This window comes from Vulpes lagopus, chromosome 10 (assembly GCF_018345385.1).
Source record: "Vulpes lagopus strain Blue_001 chromosome 10, ASM1834538v1, whole genome shotgun sequence".
Lineage (NCBI taxonomy): Eukaryota > Metazoa > Chordata > Mammalia > Carnivora > Canidae > Vulpes > Vulpes lagopus.
In genome coordinates, this window is record NC_054833.1 from 86,733,899 (window position 1) to 86,757,698 (window position 23,800).

At 46.8% G+C, this 23,800-nt stretch overlaps 1 protein-coding gene across 1 annotated transcript in view; it reads right to left on the reverse strand.

Annotated features, from left to right (window-relative positions):
• The window catches only part of ACOT7 (acyl-CoA thioesterase 7), a 101,481-nt gene extending 90,557 nt beyond the window's left edge, over positions 1 to 10,924 (reverse strand). The window contains exon 1 of the mRNA XM_041772805.1: positions 10,779 to 10,924. Within this exon, the coding sequence (XP_041628739.1) occupies positions 10,779 to 10,909 (131 nt within the window). The 5' untranslated portion in view covers positions 10,910 to 10,924. The remainder of the gene's footprint in view (positions 1 to 10,778) is intronic.
• Between the last annotated feature and the right edge of the window lie 12,876 nt (positions 10,925 to 23,800).

The window sequence follows — 23,800 nt, forward strand, 5'->3', positions numbered from 1 at the left end:
ATTTGGAAAAATCGACGAGATATCCCACAATTGGCCCCAGAGAAGGGAAAACAATATTGGAAATCTAAACATTGTGGGATCAATAAAAAGAGAGAACTCTGGTTTTGGACCAAATAACAATCTGGCCCTCCTGGAAATTCTAAAACTCCCACCACTCATCTCTGTACATCCACTAAACCACTGGTCCACTGACAAAATGATAGTGCTCGTGAACTAATATTGGTGAAGAATTTTGTTTTTTGGTGGAGAAATATTAACAAGCCTGCAAAAAATGCCTACTTTACTTACCCACCTGTCCAAAGTGCAATCTGGGGAAACCTGCTCACACAAATGGATGTTATACAGCTTTGCCTGTCTCATAAATACATGTTAGTCACAATTCATACATTTTTTCACTGGCCTGACCCTTTCCCTTATGGGCAGCACACTACTTCTTCTGGGGTTAAAATTCTGTTCAAAAAGATTATCCCCACCTGAGTAGCTCCTCTCAAACTTCATATTGATCAAGCCACTGCTGGGTGGCTCAGTAGTTAAGCATCTGCCTTGGGCTCAGGGCATAATCCTAGAGTCCCAGGAAGGAGTCCCACATCGGGCTCCCTGCATGTAGCCTGCTTCTCCGTCTGCCTGTGTCTCTGCCTCTCTCTCTGTCTCTCATGAATAAATAAATAAAATCCTTTTTAAAAAATCATCTTAAAAAAATAAAAATTAAAAATAGCCATATTTTGTAGAACCACCATTTCACCAACCATTCCCAAGATAAAAAACCTTAAGCATCACATTGCAACCTGGAGATCTCATCTGTTGGAAGAGACACCTCCACAAAGACTCTCCAACATTGCTGGAAATGCCCTTCTCAGGCACTGCTACCCAGCCCCTGTGCCACCAAACTCCAAGGAACAGACTCTTGGATTCACACAACACATCCAGAGGAAGGAACAAACCCTGACTGACCAGCACACCAGCTGGTGACCTGAAAGCAGAGGCTTCCCAGGCGTGAAGCAGATGGCATCTGACGAGACAGCTTTCCTCGGATGTCTGGACCAGGTCTGTGTGCCTTCTCCTCGCTGTTTGGTTCTACTCTTACTTTCATGGAAAGATAATGCCCTCGTTCACATTTCCCCAAGCCTCTACAAAAAAGGGAAACTTTTTTTTTTTTTTTTGGATTATGGCCTTTTTCAGAAACAGCCTCATCATGATCCCATGACAAGTTAGTTTTCAGTTGCTTTTTCTGAAGGATTAGAAGATTCAGGAGTCACAGGAGTCTTTCACCTGAAGTATTTGACTCTGGGTTCTTACCCAAACTCATAGTCTCTGAATTTGCAACCTTATAGGCTGTCTCAATGGATAATATTTGTTTTCCAGGCAGTTATTTTGAGATAACAATGCTGCTTTAATACATCTTTGAAGTTTTACTATTTTGCCAAAAAGTTCATTAGTTATTACTTCATGCTTAGACCTGCTCTGTACCATCCCAAATGTCCTCAGATAATTCTTTCTGTGGTACTCGCTATCCTGCTCTTTTTTTTTTTTTTAAGATTTTATGTATTTATTCATGAGAGAAAGAGAGAGAGAGGCAGAGACACAGGCAGATGGAGAAGCAGGCTCCATGCAGGGAGCCTGACGTGGGACTCGATCCTGGGACTCCAGGATCACGCCCTGGGCTGAAGGCCATGCTAAACCGCTGAGCCACCCGGGCTGCCCTCGCTATCCTGCTCTTGTGGCCACTCTCAGCAGTGACTTCCAGGAGGCATACAGGACTCCGGCTTTGCCTCTGTAGGGAGAATTTCTTCCTCTAAGTCAGAGTAAGTACTAATACATATTTTCAGTTGGCTACTTTCAGACCTCCAGTCCTAGTACAGAACCACCCCATACAATTTGGAATTGTTGTTACTTCTTGTGCTGTACAAATACTTTAAGTTTTGTGTTTCATTGCCTGTCAAATTTTTGTAAAAATGATACTCAGTAAGGAGATGATCTCCAATGCTCATGGTCTTGATAAATATGTAGCATGGATGGAAGTGCCTGAGAGTCCTTCCTCCTAACTTTCCTTGTTCCTCAAATGTGGTCTTACATGGTTTCCAACTGCCACGCACTTCCCCTCCAAGATAGGACATGCCAAGCAGGAGATCCTTCCTGGCAGTGAGGGACAAAGCCACTGAATAACAAAACCTTGACTCTTGATCGGCAATGCTTTCAGAGAAAGAGCTTGATCAAAAACAAAGCAGGGGGGATCCCTGGGTGGCGCAGCAGTTTGGCGCCTGCCTTTGGCCCAGGGCGCGATCCTGGAGACCCAGGATCGAGTCCCACGTCGGGCTCCCGGTGCATGGAGCCTGCTTCTCCCTCGGCCTGTGTCTCTGCCCCTCTCTCTCTCTCTCTGTGACTATCATAAATAAATTTTTTTTAAAAATTAAAAAAAAAAAACAAAAAAAAAAAAACAAAGCAGGGGCACGTGGGTGGCTCAGCCAGTTAAGTATTCAACTTGATTTCAGCTCAGATCATGATCACAGGGTCCTGGGATCGGCAAGGAGTCTGGTTGAGGATTCTCTCCCTCTACTCCTCCCCTGCTCATGTACTTTCTCTCTCTCAAACAAATAAATAAATATGTAAATCTTAAAAAACACAGGGTGCCTGGGTGGCTCAGTCGGTTAAGTGATCATCTCTTAATTTCAGCTCAGGTCATGATCTCAGGATTGTGAGATGAAGCCCCGTGTCAGGTTCTGCACTGGGCGTGAAGCCTGCTTGGGATTCTCTCTCCCTCTCCCTCTGCCCCTCTCTCCCCTAAAAAAAAAAACCCAAAACAAAAATGGCATGAAAATTAATAAGGCAAAACTAAGTGGAGTCAGGCTAGAAGGGGGATCCATGGCACTCGATATCAATTCCAGGAAGCACTGCCAATTACAGACTTCCAGAGAAGAATCATTGATAGGAAAGAATCATCAATTAAGGGCCCCAATGGAAAAAGATGTACATTGAATTTTTATAAGAAATCAACTACCCCTGCAGCTCAGCCAATGAGAAACTGTCATCACCAACCTCTCATTCAGAACCACCCCTCCTGATCTCCTTCTCTGTAAAATAATGTTCCTCTCCTCTGTTTGTTGGCCTTGCTTATGGTCTTTCCACAGCTTGCATGTCCTGAATTGCAATTCTTTGCTTTTCCTGAATAAACCCAGTTTTGCTGATAAATTATTTTTATTTTTTTTTTAATTTTATTTATTTATTCATGATAGTCACAGAGAGAGAGAGGCAGAGACATAGGCAGAGGGAGAAGCAGGCTCCATGCAGAGAGCCCGACGTGGGATTCGATCCCGGGTCTCCAGGATCGCGCCCTGGGCCAAAGGCAGGCGCCAAACCGCTACACCACCCAGGGATCCCATAATTTTTATTTTTAAAGTTAACAGGAGGAAGTGGGTGGGCTGTGGGCAACACGGCCAAGATTCCCATCTCCAGGACCTATAAGCCTCTAACACCCATCAGGCCAGACCAGGCCTCCAGCAGGGATGAGCAGCTCCACCTGGACTGGAAAGCTCTCTCTCTGCATGGGAGGTGTCGTCCCCATGGGAAGCTGGGGTCCATGGGGTCCTGGGACAGCAGGGTAGCTGAGGAAAAGGATGCATGCACACAGTGGGAAATTCCCATCCCTACTTTGGACAGGGGCTCTCAAGCTCCAGTGGAGCACTGAGGGAGATGCAGATTTCTGGCCCTGGCCCCCAAGACGCAAAAGCAGTAGGTCTGGAGTATGGACTCAAGAGGCTGTTTGCCTTTTCATTCTTTTATTTTTTTTAAAGATTTTATTGATTTGAGAGAGAGAGCAATTGAGTGCAAGTGATGAAGGAGCAGAGGCAAAGGGGGATAACCTTCAGCAGACTCCCCATTGAGCATGGAGCCCAAATCAGGGCTTAATTCCAGGACCCTGAGATGACAACCTGAGCTGAAACCAAGAGTCGGACACTTAACTGACTGAGCCACACAGGCGTCCCTGTCGTTTTATTCTCTATTGTGGAAAACATCACTTACAAGAGCAGGGAGAAGGAAATGAATCCCTGAGTCCCCACCAAACAACTCCACTGGTCAACTCTGGTTTCAGGTGACATGTTTCCTCTCTACTCCCACTCACTCCTTCACTGAGTTTAAACAAATCTCAGACATCACAGAACAGCATTTGTAAGTATCTCAGCATTCCCTCTAAAAGAGAAAGACCAGGGACGCCGGGGTGGCTCAGGGGTTTGGAGTCTGCCTTCAGCCCAGGGCGTGATCCTAGAGACCCGGGATCGAGTCCCACCCACATTGGGCTCACTGCATGGAGCCTGCTTCTCCCTCTGCCTGTGTCTCTGCCTCTCTCTTTTGTGTGTGTCTCTCATGAATAAATAAATAAAAAATCTTTAAAAAATAAATAAATGAGAAAGACCCCATTTAAAAACAGAACCACAAGGGCGCCTAGATGGCTCAGTCAGTTAAGGGTCTGCCTTCGGCTTAGGCCATGATCTCAGGGTCCCAGGATTGAGCCCCATGTCGAGCTCCCCACTCAGCAGGGAGCCTGCTTCTCCCTCTCCCCCTGCATGTGGGTCCATGCTCTCTCCCAAATAAATAAAATCTTAAAAAAAAAAAAAAACCAGAACCACAAAACAATTATCCCACCTAAAATATAACACCAATTCCTTAGTGTCGTCAAGTACCAAGTGAGTGTTCAAGTTTCCCCAATGACGTCCTAAAAGTTTTGAAATCCACATTTGTGGACTGTATTCACAACCACCAACAGCTAGAAAGTTCTCAGATGTTGCCTGACTGGTGAAAAGAGAAACAAAGCACAGGTAATATAATGGGGCGGTAAGAAGAAAGAAGCACAGCACATACACCAAAGTGGTGCTCACAAGGACAGTGCCAAGTATATGATTCCATCCCCGTGAAATTCTAGAAGAGGCAGAAACCAGAGTGATAGGAAAGCAGACCTGTTTACCAGGGGTCGGGGCTGGGTAATGAAAACGTCCTATGTCACAGTTGTGATGGTCATTCTGCAGGTGTACACATTTGCTAAAACTCAGTGAGCTGTAGGCTTAAAACAGGTGCATACTGGGGCACCTGGGTGGTTCAGCTGACTGAGCTTCTGCCTCCAGTTCAGGTCGGGCCTGGAGTCCTGGGATGGAGCCCTGAATCGGGAATCCCTGCCGCTCCCTCTCCCTTTGCTCTTCTATGCTCTCTTTCTCTAAGTAAATAAGTAAAATCTTTAAAAAAAAAAAAAAGTTGCATATTATTGTCTGTAATCATTATCTCATGAGGTCATTTTTTAAAAAGCATAACTACAATGATCTCACCTTAAAAAACTAGAAATTCCTTAGTATCTTTTAAGTTTCAAAGGACTATCCGAGTTCCCCCAAGTATCTCAGAAATGTTTTAAAATCTGCATTTTGTTGATTTTCTACTCAAGTGTAATTTGCATGCAGAACATGTGCATTTGTAACAAGCTGTCTCAGTTATTCAGATGTAGGTAGTCCGTGGGGAGGAGGGGATTGACCACATAATGTGTCCTCCTCCCCAGAACACCTCTGGCAGGGAGACACAGTGGACTTAGAGGCACACAGTGTGGCCACAGGGGCTGGGTCCCACCTGGATAAGCCCCCAGCACAGGGCTAAGAACATCAAAGACCTTTAGAGTGGCGTCAGGAGCCGGCAGGGGGAGCTCTCACACCCTGCAGGCCAGCCAGGAAAAGCAGCTCTTTGCAAGTGCATTGGCGGTAGATCCTACTGTACCACCCCGGGAGCAGGAAGCAAGCTTTCCTCTTCCCCTGGCAACAGCCCCAGCCAGTGGGGGACTGTCACAACTCAGCCAAAGAGAAGCCACTACACTCTGAACTCCCAGTTTGCTCCAATAGACTTATGGTTCCGACAACCCTCAGAAGTTCCCCCCTCTCCAATATAAAACAGCATTCCTCTCCTTTGTTCTCCAAGCTTGCCTATGGTTTTGCTATAAGCTTCCTTGCCCTGCAATTCCTGAATAAATCTTTTTTTTTCTGGTAAAATAACTGGCAATTTTATTTTTAAGATTAATAGGAGAAAGCAACCTCTGGCCAGACTGAATGTGGGGAGCTGATGGGCTGTGGTGCCAAGCTACCTGGCCCACTTACGGGAGAGGCTGGGAAGTGGGTGAGCACAGCCTACCCAACCATAGGCTCCTTGGGCTGCAACGATTGTGCCTTTTCCCAGAGCCTCTCTGTCCTGGCAAGAAGGGAGTCAGCACTGGTTTCTGTAAATCAGATTCAGTGTTTTCATTATTTCCACTGTAAATCCAAACACAGAGTCCAAGGGGAAAAAAATCTAACCCATTAACATACTAGAATTCAGGTCCTTTCCACTAATATTTTGGCTACTAAATGCCACATCTACCAGATGCTGTGTCTCCTAGGGGCCAGACACTACTCCAGGCATTCCCCACATAACAGTGAACAAAGCAGTTCCTAACTCGAGGCATTGCTGAGCAGATTTGCATCTAAGAGCATGCAAACAAAAAACCCCAAGCAGACCTCACACACTTACCTACAAATAAAGAATTCCTAGATTATCCACACCTAGCAAAGGGCAAAGTCCATACCAAGGTCCACCTCCATTAGCTAGGTGGTTTGAGAGCCAATTGCAGTCCCCAGGGAGCTTCTGAAACCTTTAGGAAATCCTTCCTCTCATAAGCCTGCCACAAATCCCAGTTTCTAAATCCCACTACATACTATACTGGTCCACAATGTAGCCACAGGTCAGAGAAGACTATCTATGTTTACATTCAAATAAGTTTACTTATTTTTTTTTAAGATTTTATTTATTCATGAGAGACACAGAAAGAGAGAGAGGCAGAGACACAGGCAGAGGGAGAAGCAGGCTCCATGCAGGGAGCCCGATGTGGGACTGATCCGGAGACTCCAGGATCACGCCCTGGGCCAAAGGCAGGCGCTAAACCAATGAGCCACGTAGGGATCCCCCATTCAAATAAGTTTAAATAAATGCAATTAAAAATCCAGTTTCTTCAGGGTGGCTCAGCAGTCTAGCACCGCCTTCGGCCCAGGGCATGATCCTCGAGTCCCACATCCGAGCTCCCTGCATGGAGCCTGCTTCTCCCTCTCTGCCTGCGCCTCTCTCTCTCTCTCTGTCTTTCATGACTAAATAAATCTTTAAAAAAAAAAATCCAGTTTCTCCATGTCTGGCCACATTTCAAGCACTCAGTGGCCAGTGACTAGTGGTTACCATATTGGACTGTACAGACATGGACCATTTCTATCACTGCTCCAGGAAGCCTTACTCTCCAACAACCTGTTACAAGACACATCCTTGAACTTTATTTCAGTAAACACTCGGGGGCTGTTCCTAGGGGCCCACACTGATACCATGGTTAAGTCTCACAACCAAATATAAACTTCAGCTTTGGTAAACAGAGGAAAAACTACAGCAACAGGGACACCTAGCAGGGAATAATCCACCAGTAGCCTTCAGTTCCTGGTCAAGGCCCAAGGGCTGCCCTTGACCAAGTCCTTAACCTCTGAGGGCCTCATTTTCACCATCTGTAACATGACAGAGCTGGACTGGGGGCTCCCTAAGGGTCCTTCCAGGTCTGACATTCTAGAACTCTGAGTCCAACAAAGAAAAATGTAATCTACTAACTAAATGTTTATTAACATTACTTACGTCGGGCTCCTGGCATGGAGCCTGCTTCTCCCTCCTCCTGTGTCTCTGCCTCTCCCTCTCCATCATAAATAAATAAATAAATAAATAAATAAATAAATAAATAAATAAATCTATCTTTAAAAAAAAGAAAAGCGGGGGATCCCTGGGTGGCTCAGAGGTTTAGCGCCTGCCTTTGGCCCAGGGCGGGATCCTGGAGTCCCGGGATAGAGTCCCACATCGGGCTCCCAGCATGGAGCCTGCTTCTCCCTCCTCCTGTGTCTCTGTCTCTCTCTCTCTCTGTCTATAATAAATAAATAAATAAATCTTTAAAAAATAAATAAATAAACATTACTTAAAAATAAACCAAACTAAATAAAGAGAAAAAGCTCTTCTAAGACTTTAAGTGCTGTCCTGGACCTGTAACCTAGGGCTAGGTCAAAAGGAAGAGGAGCTGACATCCCACAGTGGCCTGCCCATCCAAAGTTCAGGTTCTCATAGGTAAATTGCCCTTTTTGTGAGCTCACTTTCATAAGCACCATGCCCAGCAGCATGCCAAAGATTGTAATCCCCACAGCCACCCTCAAGGAGGCATTATCATCTCCACTTCACAAATAAAAGAGCAGAGGCCCAGCAAGGTTTAGGAACGTGCCTAAAGCCATGAGGCAGAGAGCTAGGATTTGAATCCAGGCCCCCTGAGCCTGTGTTCCACTTTTTGGACAAAAAGAGCTCCCATTTACTTACACAGTGCCAGCCAAGCACTGCCAAGCACTGGATACACTTTCTTTAACACCCAGAACCACCCATGAGAAAATGGGACACTGAAAGGCCAGGCAGCTTCCAAAGGGGCAGAGGTTGAATCCATTTAAGTAATGCTAATGTTTATTTAGCAGATTACATTTTTTCCTTGTTGGACTGTGGAGCTGCTTCTAACCACTGCCTACCCCAGCCTTTCAAGCCCCATCCCTCCAACACCTCCTTCAAAACTGAGCATGAAAAAAAAAAAACAAAAAAAAACAAAACCTGAGAGCATCTTAATTATCTAGGATGGTAGATCCTGGCATCCTACCCTGCTGCCCTGTGAACCTTCCAAAAGTGGGGACCAAATTTTCCACGTTGGTCAGTGTCCCTCCATGGCACTTTGCTCCTTGGAGGCATCCAGTGAAACTTGTTAAATTCATGGGCTTGGCTGTCTTTGGCCAGGTGGCTCCTCTTTCAACACAGGGTATCAGCTCAGATGTCCTTAAAGGGCTCCCCACCCTGCTTATGTCCACTCTCCAATGTCCTGTAGTTTCTCCAGGCCAAGCCCTTGTGAGCCTGGCCCTCAGCACAGCCCCGCCCCGACACCCTTTGGCAGTTATGCTGGGCACATGATGCTCACCTCAGCCAGGCAACCTGCCCACTTGTTCCAAGGCCACTCAGAGACAATATGCAGTTGTGAATATGCCAGAGGCAGTGTGGTACACACCATGGGTACACACATTTGTTTGTGCACACAGAGAAGTGCCTAAAGCTACCCAAGAACCATGAACTATTAGAAGGTGGCTTAACAAAAGATAACATGTACAAACTGGGTATTCATCATACTGATGAAGTAAATAAAAGCCTGGCTTTCCATGTGTAGACTGAAGTCAGTATCTTCTTTTTTGGAAGGGAGTGCAGAGGAAAATATATAGGTCTGGATACAGCTCACCTGGCAGGAGCTACCCTCAGGTCTTGTGGTTGGATGACCTTACAGAGACACTGGGTCTTCCAGAGCCTCAATTTCCTTCCTCACTTCACAGAGGTGAGACCCCTGCCATCCTGCTTCTCAGGGAAGTTGGGCAAACCCAATGAGACAGCAGATACACAGGCCTTTTGCAAACACTGACTGCCAAGGTCACCTGGCCAATACAAGGATCCAAAGCCCTGACTCTAGGCCTATCCTTTTCCCAACGTAACCGCTTCTATTATTTTTGCCCTGGAGCTTGGGAGTTGGTGGGGCCTTAACCACCACACCACCAGTAACAAAGGGAACACAGTAAGGCTCCCCTTAAAAATCTTCTCTCCCTGGAAAACTCAAAACTGACCTTGAGGTCAGGAAAGGCTTCTGACCCAGTAGAAGTGAGAGGTCAAGGCAGTCCATTGATCCTGCACTTAATATATACCCAGCCAATGCCTTCTCAGGTGAGATGTCAACATCCACAGGAAACCAACCTGCCTGGGACCCAAGGTCAGTGTGACGCCCAACCTGCAAAGCTGAGGAACCTGCGGCCCCCAAAGCAAGAAGCGGCTCCCTCCTCGGGGTGAGCCAGGCCAGGCCCTGCTACAGGCCCCAGTCCTGCCGTGGCTTTCCCAGACGTCTTGCCCTTATTCTGCTCAGGCCCAAATACCAGCGTGTCTGCTTCTGGTTTTTCCCAAAGGGGTGCAGAGTAACCTTGAGGCTGCCCTCCGCGCTCCAGTGGGAAATAACCCAGCTCGTGATCTCCGGCTTCCTCTGGGGCTTCGGTCTACCCGAAGGGCCCGTGCAGGAAGACAGGGGCGAAGAACCACCCTTCGCCCCCATTGTGTAAGACGCTTCCGGGCTCAATGGAGCAGTAAGCCGTTAGCGGGAGGGTATTTTCTGGTCTTCCAGGGAACACCGGCTCTTCGCAGAAGCCGAGGCAGGCCACGTCCGGAGCTGTAGCTCTGCAGCCCCCGCCCACTCGGGGACCCACCCAGGGGCTCGCCCGGCGAGCTGGTAATCGGTGTCCCTCCACTCGGGGGCTCCGGCTGGCGATGCACCACCGCCCGGAGAACGCCCTCGAGTGAGGGGGTCAGCTGGGGCCGGGCTGCGGCCCCGGGGCGCCCGGGCGCGGGGCGGGGCGGGGCGCGGGGGATGCGCACCGACCCTGCCCGGAAGGGCGCCGCGTCCACTCCTCCCGCAAACTGCGTGCGTGGCGGCCGCGCGGTCCCCGGGTTGCCAGGGGCGGCCGGCGCTGCGGGGCCTGAGGCGCATCCCCGCCCGGCAGGCAGGCGACGAGCCGGAAAGGCAGGGCCGGGCACTGGCGGGGGCGGGGGCGGGGGCGGGGGCGGGGAGGGGGCAGGGCGCGGAGGGGCGCGGGCGGCGGCGCAGACTCGGCGTCCTGGCCGCCCCCCGCGCGGCGCGGCCTGCTTACCGGCAGATCTGGATGGCGGACGGGGTCTCCGCGGCGGGGCCTGACATGCCGGCGGCGGCGACGAGCGGCTGAAAGAGAGCGCAGGTGTCTGGCAGGCCTGGCGCGGAATGAATGAGCCCGGGCGGCGCCATGGAGGGGGAGGGTGGGGGCGGGGCCATGGCGCCGGCGGGGCGGGGCCTGAGCGCCGGCGGCGAATCGAACGCGGCCTCCTGCGCACGCCCCGCCCCGAGCCCCGCCCCCCGCCCCCCCGGCGGCTGCCGGCTCCGCTGGCGTCCGGTTCTGGTTGCGGCGGGGCGCGGTGCGGTGCCGCTTCCAGAAGGTTCGGCGGCTGTTGGGCGGCGCCGCGGGGGGCGGCCGCGTGGGTCGGCCTCGCCCTGCGCGGCGCCTGTTGGTGCAGGGCGTTCCGGCTGCCCGCGCCCGGCGGTGGCGGGTCACAGCGCCCCGCGAGGCGGCGGCGGCCCGCGCGCGGCAGAGAGGCCCGCGGGGGTCCGTCCGGGTCTCGCCGTCTCGAATCAGCCATGACAGGAAATTAGAGGCGGTTTCCCGTAAAGCGGCATTTATGGCCGGGCTGCCGTGTGTTGTGCTGGGAGACACGTGGGTGAGCGGAACCCGGAGCGCGGGCCGGGCCGCCAGGGCAGCGCCCCTGCTGCAAGCAGCCGAGCTGGGCTGGGGATCGGCCTACACGGCCCACTGCAAAGATCTCGGGGTTCGCGCAGAAGGACTTGGGAGTACTGAGCTTTTGCTCGGGTGTGGGGGGTGCATACTGCAGTAGGGACCTTAAGGATGCTGATCTGTTACGTTGCACAACGTGCTCCGCCAGGAAGTCCGGTGAAGTCCGGGTCACAAATAACACCCATAGTACACCAAAGAGGGCAAAGGTGATCACTCTACCTACCAGAATTACAGAGAGGTTTTTACCCCAGAGGAGAAATTGCTTTTTTCCAAATTTGCTACAATGACCATTAATTGCTTTTGCAGTCCGATTTTTTAAAAAATCAGATAAAACCCACAGAACTGGAGCTGTTCCGTGAAATGTGAAAACCCATTTAGTCTAAACTCAATACCTCTGAATGAATCGTTCATCATCCAGCTCACTCTGGTATTGCCAGACCGTGGAGGTGGCCCAGATCATATCTGTGATTAAAGATTATTGCACTAGAAATTTTGTTGTGTAATGTGAATTAATGCAAGCATCAAGGGTCACACCAAGCCTATTTAACCACCACCTCTTCCCAGGTTGAATCCCAAAGTAGACAGATTTCTTACAATGGGACCAAGGAGCAATAGCCAGATTTGGAGCCAACTCATCTGAGCCTTAGGCCAGGCAGTTTCCTTATCGTTTATTTGGAGGAGAAAGGAGGTAGCGAATGTAAGGGGCCTACCACAATAATTAGGGCCTTTCTTCCCCTTTATTCTCACCCAGAATGTTCTGTTTCTCTAAAGTGCCCTTCCTTCCCCAGTCAGTGCGATGGAAGAAGGATTTACAGAGTCCCTGCTCTATTTGTATAGGTGGGAGAAGTTCCCATGAAGGTGGATATATTTTTGTTCTTCAAAAAGTTCCATATCTGATTGGGAGACAAGTCTGGGACACAAAGCCTGGCTGTGACTACAGGCAGAACTAAATTTCTAGACCAGGGGACAGGCTGAATGGCTCAGGATTAAATAGCCTGGGGCCCTCACAAAGAGGGACAAAGAAGAGATCTGGAGCAACATCTGGACCTTTGTGAAAGAGTGTGGCTCCACTTTGGTCCCAGACAGGGACTGTCAACACTCTCCCTGTGACAGCTCCTCCAGCAGCAGAAGGAGCTAGGGAACTTTACAGTCCAACCAGGACATTAATGTGTCCTGGTTCTATGTAGAAAATGGTGTTTCAGGATTAACCACTTGTATATGATTGCCAGTTGTTTATGCCCTTGCCTGGTGTTCCAGATCAGCAGTCAGGAGAGGGGAGGGTGTGATCCCGTAGCAAAAACATCAGGAATTACCTTTACTACAGCTCTGGTGGATTTACATGCCTTCTCACCTTACGGTCTCCCTCCCGCACTCCCCATTCCAGGGTTTTTCTTAGGTTCTCCCCAGGCTGCCAGGCCATTTCTGTCCGTCTTTCAGCAAGACAACTCAGAAGAGCTGTTTGTATACACACCCTGTCCTCTGCACCTCCTCCTCATTCTCTTTTGAACCAATTCCATTCTGGGTTTTGTCTCTACAGCTCAATTTATCAAGGTCTCTAAGTCCTTCCAAGTTGTTAAATCCAGTAATCTGTTGTCAGAAGCCATCTCTCTTGAAACGCTTATTCCTAGCCTTCCAAGTGGCCGGCTGCCACACACTGTTGTTTTTCTGGCCACTTTGCTCAGCCTGCTCTGCCAGTTCTGCCCCATGGGAGGCCTAGACCTCTCCCCTGAATTCTGGACATCCTCGTCTTCTTGCCTGGGCCACAGGTCACCCTAGTTGTGAATAGGCATCTCATGCTTCCCCCAAAAATTGCCCCTCATGGTCTTCCCCCATTAGAGCTCCCCCCCCCCAAGATTTTATTTATCTATTCATGAGAAAAGAGAGAGAAGCAGAGACACAGGCAGAGGGAGAAGCAGGCTTGCTGTGGGGAGCCTGATGCAGGACTCGATCCCAGGACCCCAGGATCATGACCTGAGCCAAAGGCAGATGCTCAACCACTGAACCACCCAGGTGCCCTCCCATTCGAGTTTCTTCCTTCCAATTTGCTTAAGCTAACAACTGAGGAATCATCCGTGACTCTTTTCTCTCCCACCCCTCATCCAGGTCACTAGCAAAGCCTGCTAGCTCTGCATCCAAAGCCTAGAATGTGCCCCATCTGCCTGTGGCATTAGAGAACCTGCTCACAGCTCCATCCAGAAGGCCTCATCTCTGCTCTCCCCCTTGCTCAGTTAGTCCCTGACCCTGTGACTCCTCAGACAGTCCTTGACTACACCCGACCCCTCTTTCTTCAAGCACCCGTGAGATTCAGCCCTCACTTCCTTGGGTCTTTACTCAAATATCACCCATAAGCATGGCCTTTCCTGGCCACCTGTCTAAAACTGCAGTTCCTCAGCACCCCCTACCCTCTCCCTGACTTGTTCCCCTTAGCTCTTAATGCCACTTAACATACATTTTACTCATCTATTTATGGTGTCTCACCAACCAGAATGCATGTTGCATGAGGGCAGGAGTAATTTTTTTTTTTTTACTATTTTGTTCATTACTGTATGCCAAGCCCCTAGGAGAGTGCCAAACACATAACAAGCTCTCAGGAAATATTTTACCAATGATAGACTCAACAGAGGTTTATAGCAACATATTGGACCACAGCAGGTATTTGATTCATTCTACTTGGTTTCCCCACTCTTTCTTTGGACTAGAAATAATACCCACAAATTGTCATTTTAAAAGCCTACATATAGGGACATCTGGGTGGCTCAGTCAGTTACATGTCTGACTTTGGCTCAGGTCATGATCTCAGGGTCCTGGGATGGAGCCCTGCCCCACATTGGGCTCCCTGCTCAGCCGGGAGTCTGCTTCTCCCTCTCCCTCTCCCCCTCTCATGCTCTCTCTCAAATAAAAAAAATAAAATATTTTTAAAAAATAAAAATAAAAAGCTTATATATATTATATTATTTAAGTAATTTCTGCAAATTGTTATGGAAAGATACTTAAGAAGCTATTGACACTGGTAACCTTTGAGGGAAGGGGGTGAGGCCTTTGCTTTTCATATATATATGTTATATATATAATATATATATATTTCATTTTATTTTATTTTTAAAAGATTTTATTTATTCATTCATGAGAGACACAGAGAGAGGCACAGACATAGGCAGAGGTCTCAGAGAAGCAGGCTCCCCATGGGGAGCCTATTGTGGAACTTGATCCCAGGACCCTGGGATCACAACCTGAGCCAAAGGCAGACACTTCAACCACTGTGCCACCCAGGAGCCCCTGTACGTATATTTTTTAAATTTTATTTATTTATTTGAGGGGAAGAGCAGAGAGAGAATCCTGAGGCAGACTCCCCAGTTATCGCAGAGCTAGTTGCGGGCAGGGGGTGGGGGGGAGGGCCTTGATCCCAGGACCCTGAGATCATGATCTGAGATGAAATCGAGTCAGTCATTTAACCAACTGAGCCACCCAGGTACCTGTCATTTATATATTTTTGCACTGTTACTATCTAACCTTGTGACTGGTTTATTATTTTTTCAAGTCCATATGGAGTATCAGATATGAAGCAATAAGGGCTCTCATACACTGATGGTAGAAAAATAAATTGGTGCAGCCTATTTGGAAAATAGCTGAAAATAATTTTTTTTAAAGATTTTATTTATTCACTCATGAGAGATACACACAGAGAGAGAGATTGGCAGAGACACAGGCAGAGGGAGAAGCAGGCTCCATGCCGGGAGCCCAACGTGGGACTCGATCCTGGGTCTCCAGGATCAGGCCCTGGGCTAAAGGTGGCACTAAACCGCTGAGCCACCCGGGCTGCCCTGAAAATAATTATTTAAGTTGGAAACAGCCATAGCCTTTGACCCAGAAATCCTACCACCAGATACATACATATCCAATATTTTAAATTTTTTATTTATTTAGTTTTAATTAGTTATTTGTTTATGAGAGACAGAAAGAGAGAATGGAAGAGACAAATAGGCAGAGGGAGAAGCAGGCTCCCTGCAGGGAGCCCAATGCAGGACTCTATCCTGGGATCATGCCCTGAGCCCAAGACAGACACTTAACCACTGAGCCACCTGGGCATCCGCATATCCAATATATTGAGCATGAGGTCACCCAGATGGCTTCATAGAGGAGCTACAGCAACATTGTTTATTTTATTTTTTTTTTAATTTTTAAAAAAGATTTTATTTATTTATTCATGAGAAACACACACACAGAGAGAGAGAGAGAGAGGCAGAGACACAGGCAGAGGGAGAAGCAGGCTCCACACAGGGAGCCTGACGTGGGACTGGATCCCGGGACTCCAGGACCACACCCTAGGCCGAAGGCAGGCACTAAACCACTGAGCCACCCAGGGATCCCAGCAACATTGTTTATGATAACTCCAAGCTGGAATTCAAATGCCCCTCAACAGTACAACTAGCTTGGTAGATTGTAGTACACTCCCCTGAGCAATACCAAGTAGCCAATTAGCCATGAAAACCCACAAACCTTAGTTACACACAATGAGGAATCACAACAAGCAGGAAAAGAAGAAAGATGGGCAGCCTGGGTGGCTCAGCATTTTAGTGCCGCCTTCAGCCCAGGGTGTGATCCTGGAGACCCAGAATCAAGTCCCACGTCAGGTTCCCTTCGTGGAGCCTGCTTCTCCCTCTGCCTGTGTCTCTGCTTCTCTCTCTCTCTCTCTCTCTCTCTCTCTCTCTCTGTCTCTCATGAATAAATAAATAAAATCTTAAAAAAAGAAGAATATATAGTATCAAGCCATGCATAGAAGAGCAAACATTCTATTTGTGCTGTTATCAAGAAGCTAAGTATTGGCAAAGACAAGGAGAAATGGGAATCCTTTTATACTGCTAGTAGAAATGCAAATAAGGTGCAGCCATTAGGGAAAACAGTATGGCGGTTCCTCAAGAAATTAAGATATAATATAGCAATCCCACTTCTGGATATATATCCACAGGAAATGAAATTGTTTTTCTCAAAAAGATATCTGCAAGTGGTTGCCGGGGCTGAGCGTTGGGGGAAAGAGGAAGAGGTTGGTAAAATGGTACAAGGGTTTAGCTATAAGACGAATAAGAAAAAAAAAAAAAAAGATGAATAAGGTCTGAGGATCTAATGTATATATAACGTGGTGACTATAGTTGAGAACACTGTATTGTATAATTGAAATTTGCTAAGAATAAATGGAAAATAAATAGCTCTTTTAGGAAAATATAAGTAGGTGGTAAAAAGCTATAAAGAGAAACAAGGATATAGGACTGTCAGAAAAGTCAGGATAGTGGGTCCCTCCAATGGAATGGGGAATGTTGTCATCAGGGAGGGTGACGTGGAATGGGGGAGTAGGGAGGTATTCATGTTTCTTCTCTTGACCTGGATAATGGTGTACAGGTTCATCATTTTTTCTATACTGCCAATGCAAGTTTTGTGCTTTTTTGGTATCTGTTATACATTGCAAATAAAACAACAACAACAACAACAACAAGGAAACAATGGGGGGTAGTTGCCTGAATGACTCAGTCAGTTAGGAGTCTGACTCTTGATTTCAGCTCAAGTGGTGATCTCAGGGTCATGAGATTGAGCCCCAAGTCCATCTCCACACTCAGCACAGAGTCTGCTTCTCTCTCTCCCTCTGCTTCTCCCCTGGCTTGTGCTCTCTCTCTCTCAAATAAATAAATAAATAAATAAATAAATAAAATCTTTAAAGAATGGTGTGTCTGAAAAGTGGGATTATGGACTTTTTAAAAATGATTTTTTAAAAAAAGATTTTATTTATTCCTGAGAGACACAGACTGAGGAAGAGACACAGGCAGAGGGAGAAGCAGGCTCCACGAAGTAAACCACGAACCTGATGCAGGACTTAATCCCAGGTCTCCAGGATCACACCCTGGGCTGAAGGCGGCGCTAAAGTGCTGAGCCACCCGGGCTGCCCTTTAAAAATGATTTTATTTGTTTATTTAGGGATGCCTGGGTGGCTCAGATAGTTAAGTGTCTGCCTTCAGCTCGGGTCATGATCCTGGGATCACATTGGGCTCCTTGCTCAGCGGGGAGTCTGTTCCTCCCTCTCCCTCTGCCCCTGCTCCAGTGCTCTCTCTTGCTGTCTTGGTTAGGGTTAGACTCCTAACCACCTGAGCTTAATATGACACTGAGATCATGACTTAAGCAAGTCACCTATGCTCTATGTCCAACTTGCTTCATCAGTAATCCCATCACAGTGTGGTGAGAATAGATAAGAGATGAGAACAACAAGCATGCTAAAATATTGACTAGTAGTATACTTAATTCCATTAAGCGTAATAAAATTTCTTAAACTGAAGATTTCATGTATGCTTGAATTTATAACCCAGAGCGATGCAAGAGAAGAGGCCTAATAAACACGGGGTGTGTGCCCCCGAAACTGCCCATATGTAGATGAGCACAATTCACCTGTCCCACGCCTGGAAAGGGAAAAGCAGTATCTCAGGAAGGACTGCTTAGAGACCTCATTGGCATCCACCCCACTCCTAACACCTGTAAGTTCGAGCCGTGGGCCTTGGACCCCACAGAGAACAACTCTGAGGAAACCCAGAAGTAATAAACCATCCATTTGAAAGCAGGTGCCATAATGCAAGAAGAGGGCAAGCCAAGAATAAGTGGGTCATTATGTGGAGAAGACACACAGAGGTTCATCTCCACACTCAGCACAGAGTCTGCTTCTCTCTCTCTCTCTGTCTCTCATGAATAAATAAATAAAATCTTAAAAAAAGAAGAATATATAGTATCAAGCCATGCATAGAAGAGCAAACATTCTATTTGTGCTGTTATCAAGAAGCTAAGTATTGGCAAAGACAAGGAGAAATGGGAATCCTTTTATACTGCTAGTAGAAATGCAAATAAGGTGCAGCCATTAGGGAAAACAGTATGGCGGTTCCTCAAGAAATTAAGATATAATATAGCAATCCCACTTCTGGATATATATCCACAGGAAATGAAATTGTTTTTCTCAAAAAGATATCTGCAAGTGGTTGCCGGGCTGAGCGTTGGGGGAAAGAGGAAGAGGTTGGTAAAATGGTACAAGGGTTTAGCTATAAGACGAATAAGAAAAAAAAAAAAAAAGATGAATAAGGTCTGAGGATCTAATGTATATATAACGTGGTGACTATAGTTGAGAACACTGTATTGTATAATTGAACTTCAGTTCCTCATCTACAAAGTAAAGATAACAGTATATACCTCGTAGGCTTTTTATGAGGATTACATGAGTTAATATGTAAAACTCATTGAGAGCAGTGCCTGGTACATAGGAAGAAGTCAATAAATGGTAGTCGACATTATGACTAATTAATGATGATTATTCTCATGTACCTAACAACTACTTATTGGGTATCTTCTACATTCCAGGCCATGTGCTAGGCACTACCATCACACCTATGATACCACACAGTACCAAAACCATCTAGATATTTATAAGTAAAGCATACATGCAGAAAAAATGCACAAATCATCATTGTGCAGTTGATTATCAGCTTATAATTATAAAACATAAAATATATTAATGATTTAGTAATTAGTATAATTTTACTGTAAATAATTATAACTATAATATAATGTAATTATTAATAATAATTTTATGTTAACTACAAAAGGAATACAACTATTAACCCCCCCAGGCCATAAATGACAATATCTCCAACACCCCAGAAGGCTCCCACCTGTCCTCTCCCCCTTGCTGAAGGCATTCACTATGCAAACGTCAGTGTGGCAGGTGGCCATGGTGATTGCCAGAAGCAGTAGTCTGCTTGCATTTGTCACTGTATAGCATAGTATCCAACAATGAGGGTATACATTCTTTTTTTTTTTTTTTAAGATTTTGTTTATTTATTCATGAGAGACACAGAGAGAGAGAGAGGCAGAGACACAGGCAGAGGGAGAAGCAGGCCCCTCACAGGGAGCCTAATGCGGGACTCCATCCCAGGTCTTCAGGATCACGCCCTCAGCCGAAGCCAGCGCTAAACCGCTGAGCCACCGGGGCTGCCCGAGGGTATACCTCTTTACATCTTCAACCCAGAGTTTTGCAAAAGCGGTGTCCTCGGTCCTCACTGTTCTTAGACCATGGTCCTCTGATTCTCAAGTCCTCTGAGTATGCTGGTCATTACCTGCCCCATGACAGTCTTCTGGTCACGAAGAAGTCATGGTCGTGCATCCTTTGACAAATGAACTGAGCCGCTCCTCCATTATTTGGTTTTTGGTGCCTTCCATCTGTCCTCTGCTCTTTTTTCCCTCTTTTGGATGGTGGGGTTTTTTTTTGTTTTGGTTTTTGTTTTATGATTCCACGTCATCGCCACATTTTGTCTTCTGAACTATACCTGTTCCCAGTGTGTGCTTGTGCACACCTGGAGGTCCCTGAGACCTTTTGGGGGGGTCGTGAGATCAAATCTATTTATAATACACCAAAATATTATTTGCCTTTTTCATTCTCATTCTCTAACAAATATACAGGGTTTTTCCAGAGACTACCCGATGTGTAATGAAACTATATAATGAAATCACCCAATATTTGGAAGATCTACATAACTCAGGGGACCTATATTTTTCAGAAGACTAATGTATGATGTTACATAGTGACACATGGGTAAAAGACCAGTTCAAAATGCCAGATCGGGGCACACAGCTGGCTCAGCCAGTGGAGCATGTGACTCTTCATCTCAGGGGTGTGAGTTCAGCCCCTCATTGGACATAAAGCTTACTTTAAAAAAAAAAAAAAAAGCCAGATAGATCAGTGGAGTTTAATGTAACAAAGCATGAAAAAGTAGTACATCAATATGGTTTTAGATTCTATACTGTGACTCACCTTTAAGGAGCTAGCACATGTTGAAATCTGGCGTAGTAGCAAAGAAAAATACCCACAATTTTCTGAAAAGACTATTTTTAAAAACATTTTGTTTATTCATTCATGGGAGACACAGAGAGAGAGAGAGAGGCAGAGACACAGGCAGAGGGAAAAGCAGGCTCCATGCAGGGAGCCCGACATGGGACTCGATCCCGGGGCTGCTGGATCACACCCTGGGCTGAAGGTGGCGCTAAACCACTGAGCCACCCGGGCTGCCCAAGACTATTAAAATATTAAAATACTCCTCCTTTTCCCAACTATTTATGTGTGTTTTCAAACGCTTCCACTGAAACAATGTATTGCAACACATTGAGTGCAGAAGGAGCTAGTAGAATCCAGCTGTCTTCTATTAATATCCATAGCACAGAGACTTGCAAAGCTATAAAAAAAACAATCCCCCCTCCCCCCCAAAAAAAACAATCCCATTCTTTTTTTTAAAGATTTTTTTAAAATTTATTTATTCATGAGAGGCACAAAGAGAGAGAGACAGAGACACAGGCAGAGGAAGAAGCAGGCTCCCTGCAGGGAGCCCAGTGTGAGACTTGATCCCAAGACTCCAGGATCATGACCTGAGCCAAAGGCAGATGCTCAACCACTGAGCCACCCAGGTGTCCCTCTTTTAAATTTCTTCTAGAGTAAATATCAATAGATATAATCCACATAAAGTTTATTTTAAAACATCTTCCAGGGCACCTGGGCAACTCAGTTGGTTAAGCATCCAACTCTTGGTTTTGGCTTAGGTCATGATCTCAGCGTCCTGAGATCAAGCCTCAAGTCAGTGAGTCTCTGTGCTCAGTGCAGAGTCTGCTTATGATTCTCTTCTCTCCTTCTCCCTCTGCCCCCACCCTGCAAGTGCACATGGGCTCTCTCTTGCTCTCAAAATGATCTTTTAAAAGTAAAATAAAAAATAAAACATCTCCCAGCAATGGTTACAGTTAACAATGGTGTACCAAGTGGACCAGTTTCCTAGGGCTGCCATAACAAAGTACCACAAACTGAATGGTTTAAAACAACAGAAATTTATTTTTTCACATTTCAGAAGCTGCAAGTCCCACAAGGTGGGTGTCAGCAGGCCCACACTCTCTCTGAAGGCTCTAGGGGAGAAGTGTTCTTCACCTCTTCTGACTTCTGGTGGGCCCCAGGAGTTCTTGGCTCAGGCTGCACCACTCCAGCCTGTCACTCATCTTCATATGGCCATCTTCTCTCTGTGTCCTTATTGTCCTCTCTTCCTCTTATCAGGATCTCAATCATTGGATTTAGAGTCCACCCTAATCCAGTCTGACATCACCTTCACCTAATTACATCAGCAAAGATCCTATTTCCAAATAAGGTCACATTTTGAGGTTACAGGAAGACATGAGTTTTTAGGGGGACACTCTGAACCCACTGCAAGTATATTACTGGAAAGAATGCCCTAAACAGTGTGATCTATCAGGAAACAAAGTAAGATGGTGGGAGCAGAAATGATGGAAAGTGGAACTGGCCTCAGCCCTCCAGGACATGAGGTCCTCAGGACCTCCCCTGCCCCTCTCCCCTGGCCATGAGACTAATAACTAGGATTAAGTTATTACAGAGCCTAGGTGGGCTCTGCTGGACCCAGTGATGGAGGACAGGAGCTGTGGGTTCTAGAGACAACACATGGGACAAGTGTCAAAGGATGCTCAAAGAGGGTGGAAAGTAGAGTTGGTTAAGGGAGCATGTATTGCTTTGGGAGCATCATCCCAGGACACTGGCTTTATCACACTGGTATTTATCCTTTAAGATGGTACGGTTATATGGCTAAGGTGGCTCTTAATGGCATGATGAGGTGAGGCCCACTCTAAGGGAGGCAAGGCATGCCTAAAAGGCTCAGAGAGGGGGCCATGCTACCATGAACATGCTTCCTAAGGCTGGGAAAAGCCCCAGATGAGGACCTGCAGGATATACATATATCAAATTATTTTTTTAAAGATTTTATTTATTTACGAGAGACACAGAGAGAGAGAGAGAGAGAGAGAGGCAGAGACACAGGTGGAGGGAGAAGCAGGCTCTATGCAGGGAGCCCAACGTGGGACTCGATCCCAGGTCTCCAGGATCAGGCCCTGGGCTGAAGGCAGCACTAAACCACTGAGCCACCCGGGCTGCCCCCACAGAAACCAAATTAGTAAGGAAGGCACAGTGAAGGTGCATCAGAATCAGTAAAAAAGCAGAGTGGTGGGATGACAGTAAAGATGCCATCGCAGGAATAGGATCACTGTCACCCTGGGATGACCAACTCCCAAACAGCAGAGGCCTGATGGCAGCACTTCAAACTGTCAGAAGCCAGCAGATCAGAATGATTGTAATGAGCAACAGAGACAAGGTGGCAGCCAGGGAGGCCTGATCCACAGAGAGTTACAGTGACAGCTATGAAAATTCAGCATCCCAGAAGGCAGACAGATAGGCAGCCAACAGGGCCGCTGTTCAGTCCGTACAATTAGAAGAAACAAAAGATGCTCACCAGGGACTATGGCAATGACCCCAATACAAAGTAATAAGTCTTTGCCTGCCTTCCATTACCTGAGACAATGTTTGGATCTGGAAGCCACTGACTGAAGGAAGGCTGGGACCCCAGGACCTCAGAACATGAAGCAAACGTATATAGTAATGATTCCTCCTAGATTTCCGCCAAGGAATTGATGGCACTTATTTGGATAACTGTGCCCTAGGGGAGGTGCAATGTATGAACACTTCCTGGACAATTGGACACAGAATCCAAGTTCACATGTATCTCTGAAAACCCAAAGTGTCATCACAGGATGCCTGGGTGGCTCAGCAGTTGAGCATCTACCTTTGGCTCAGGGCATGATCCCAGGTCCAGGGATAGGGTTCCACATCAGGCTTCCCATAGGGAGCCTGCTTCTCCCTCTGCCTATGTCTCTGCCCCTCTCTGTGTATGTCTCATGAATGAATGAATGAATGAATGAATGATAAATAAATAAATAAATAAATAAATAATCTTCATCACATATCCCTCTTGGGGTGGGGACGGGATAGAGGCCTGGACATCAATGGAGGCCTGGTCCTGTCTGGCTCACAATGGGTCCATTATGTGTATGAACACTGTGGTCATTTCTCTGGTCCCCCAAAGTATAATTGGAATATAGAAACTTTATATTTGGCACAACCCCTTAATTCTTTTGCCTGTGGAGTAAGACGTGTCATAGTGGGGAAGGTCAAGTGTAAATCTCTAAATCAGCAATTTCCTAGGGTTTAGATACTTGCACCTGACCTCTAGGGAAGCAGTATTATGATGTGTGGATTATAAGATTGCAGAATGGTGAGACACGGGACAGTTTGTCACTTTGGTTTTGTTTGCATGGCTCGACTCTATACACATTATAGAATTCTTCTGGATCTGAGCTAAACTTGACAAAGTCAAATTAATGAGGTTTGGAAAAATGAAGGACTCAGTATGATATGCTTTTTAAGCTGGGATTTTTTTTTAATTTTTTTTTAA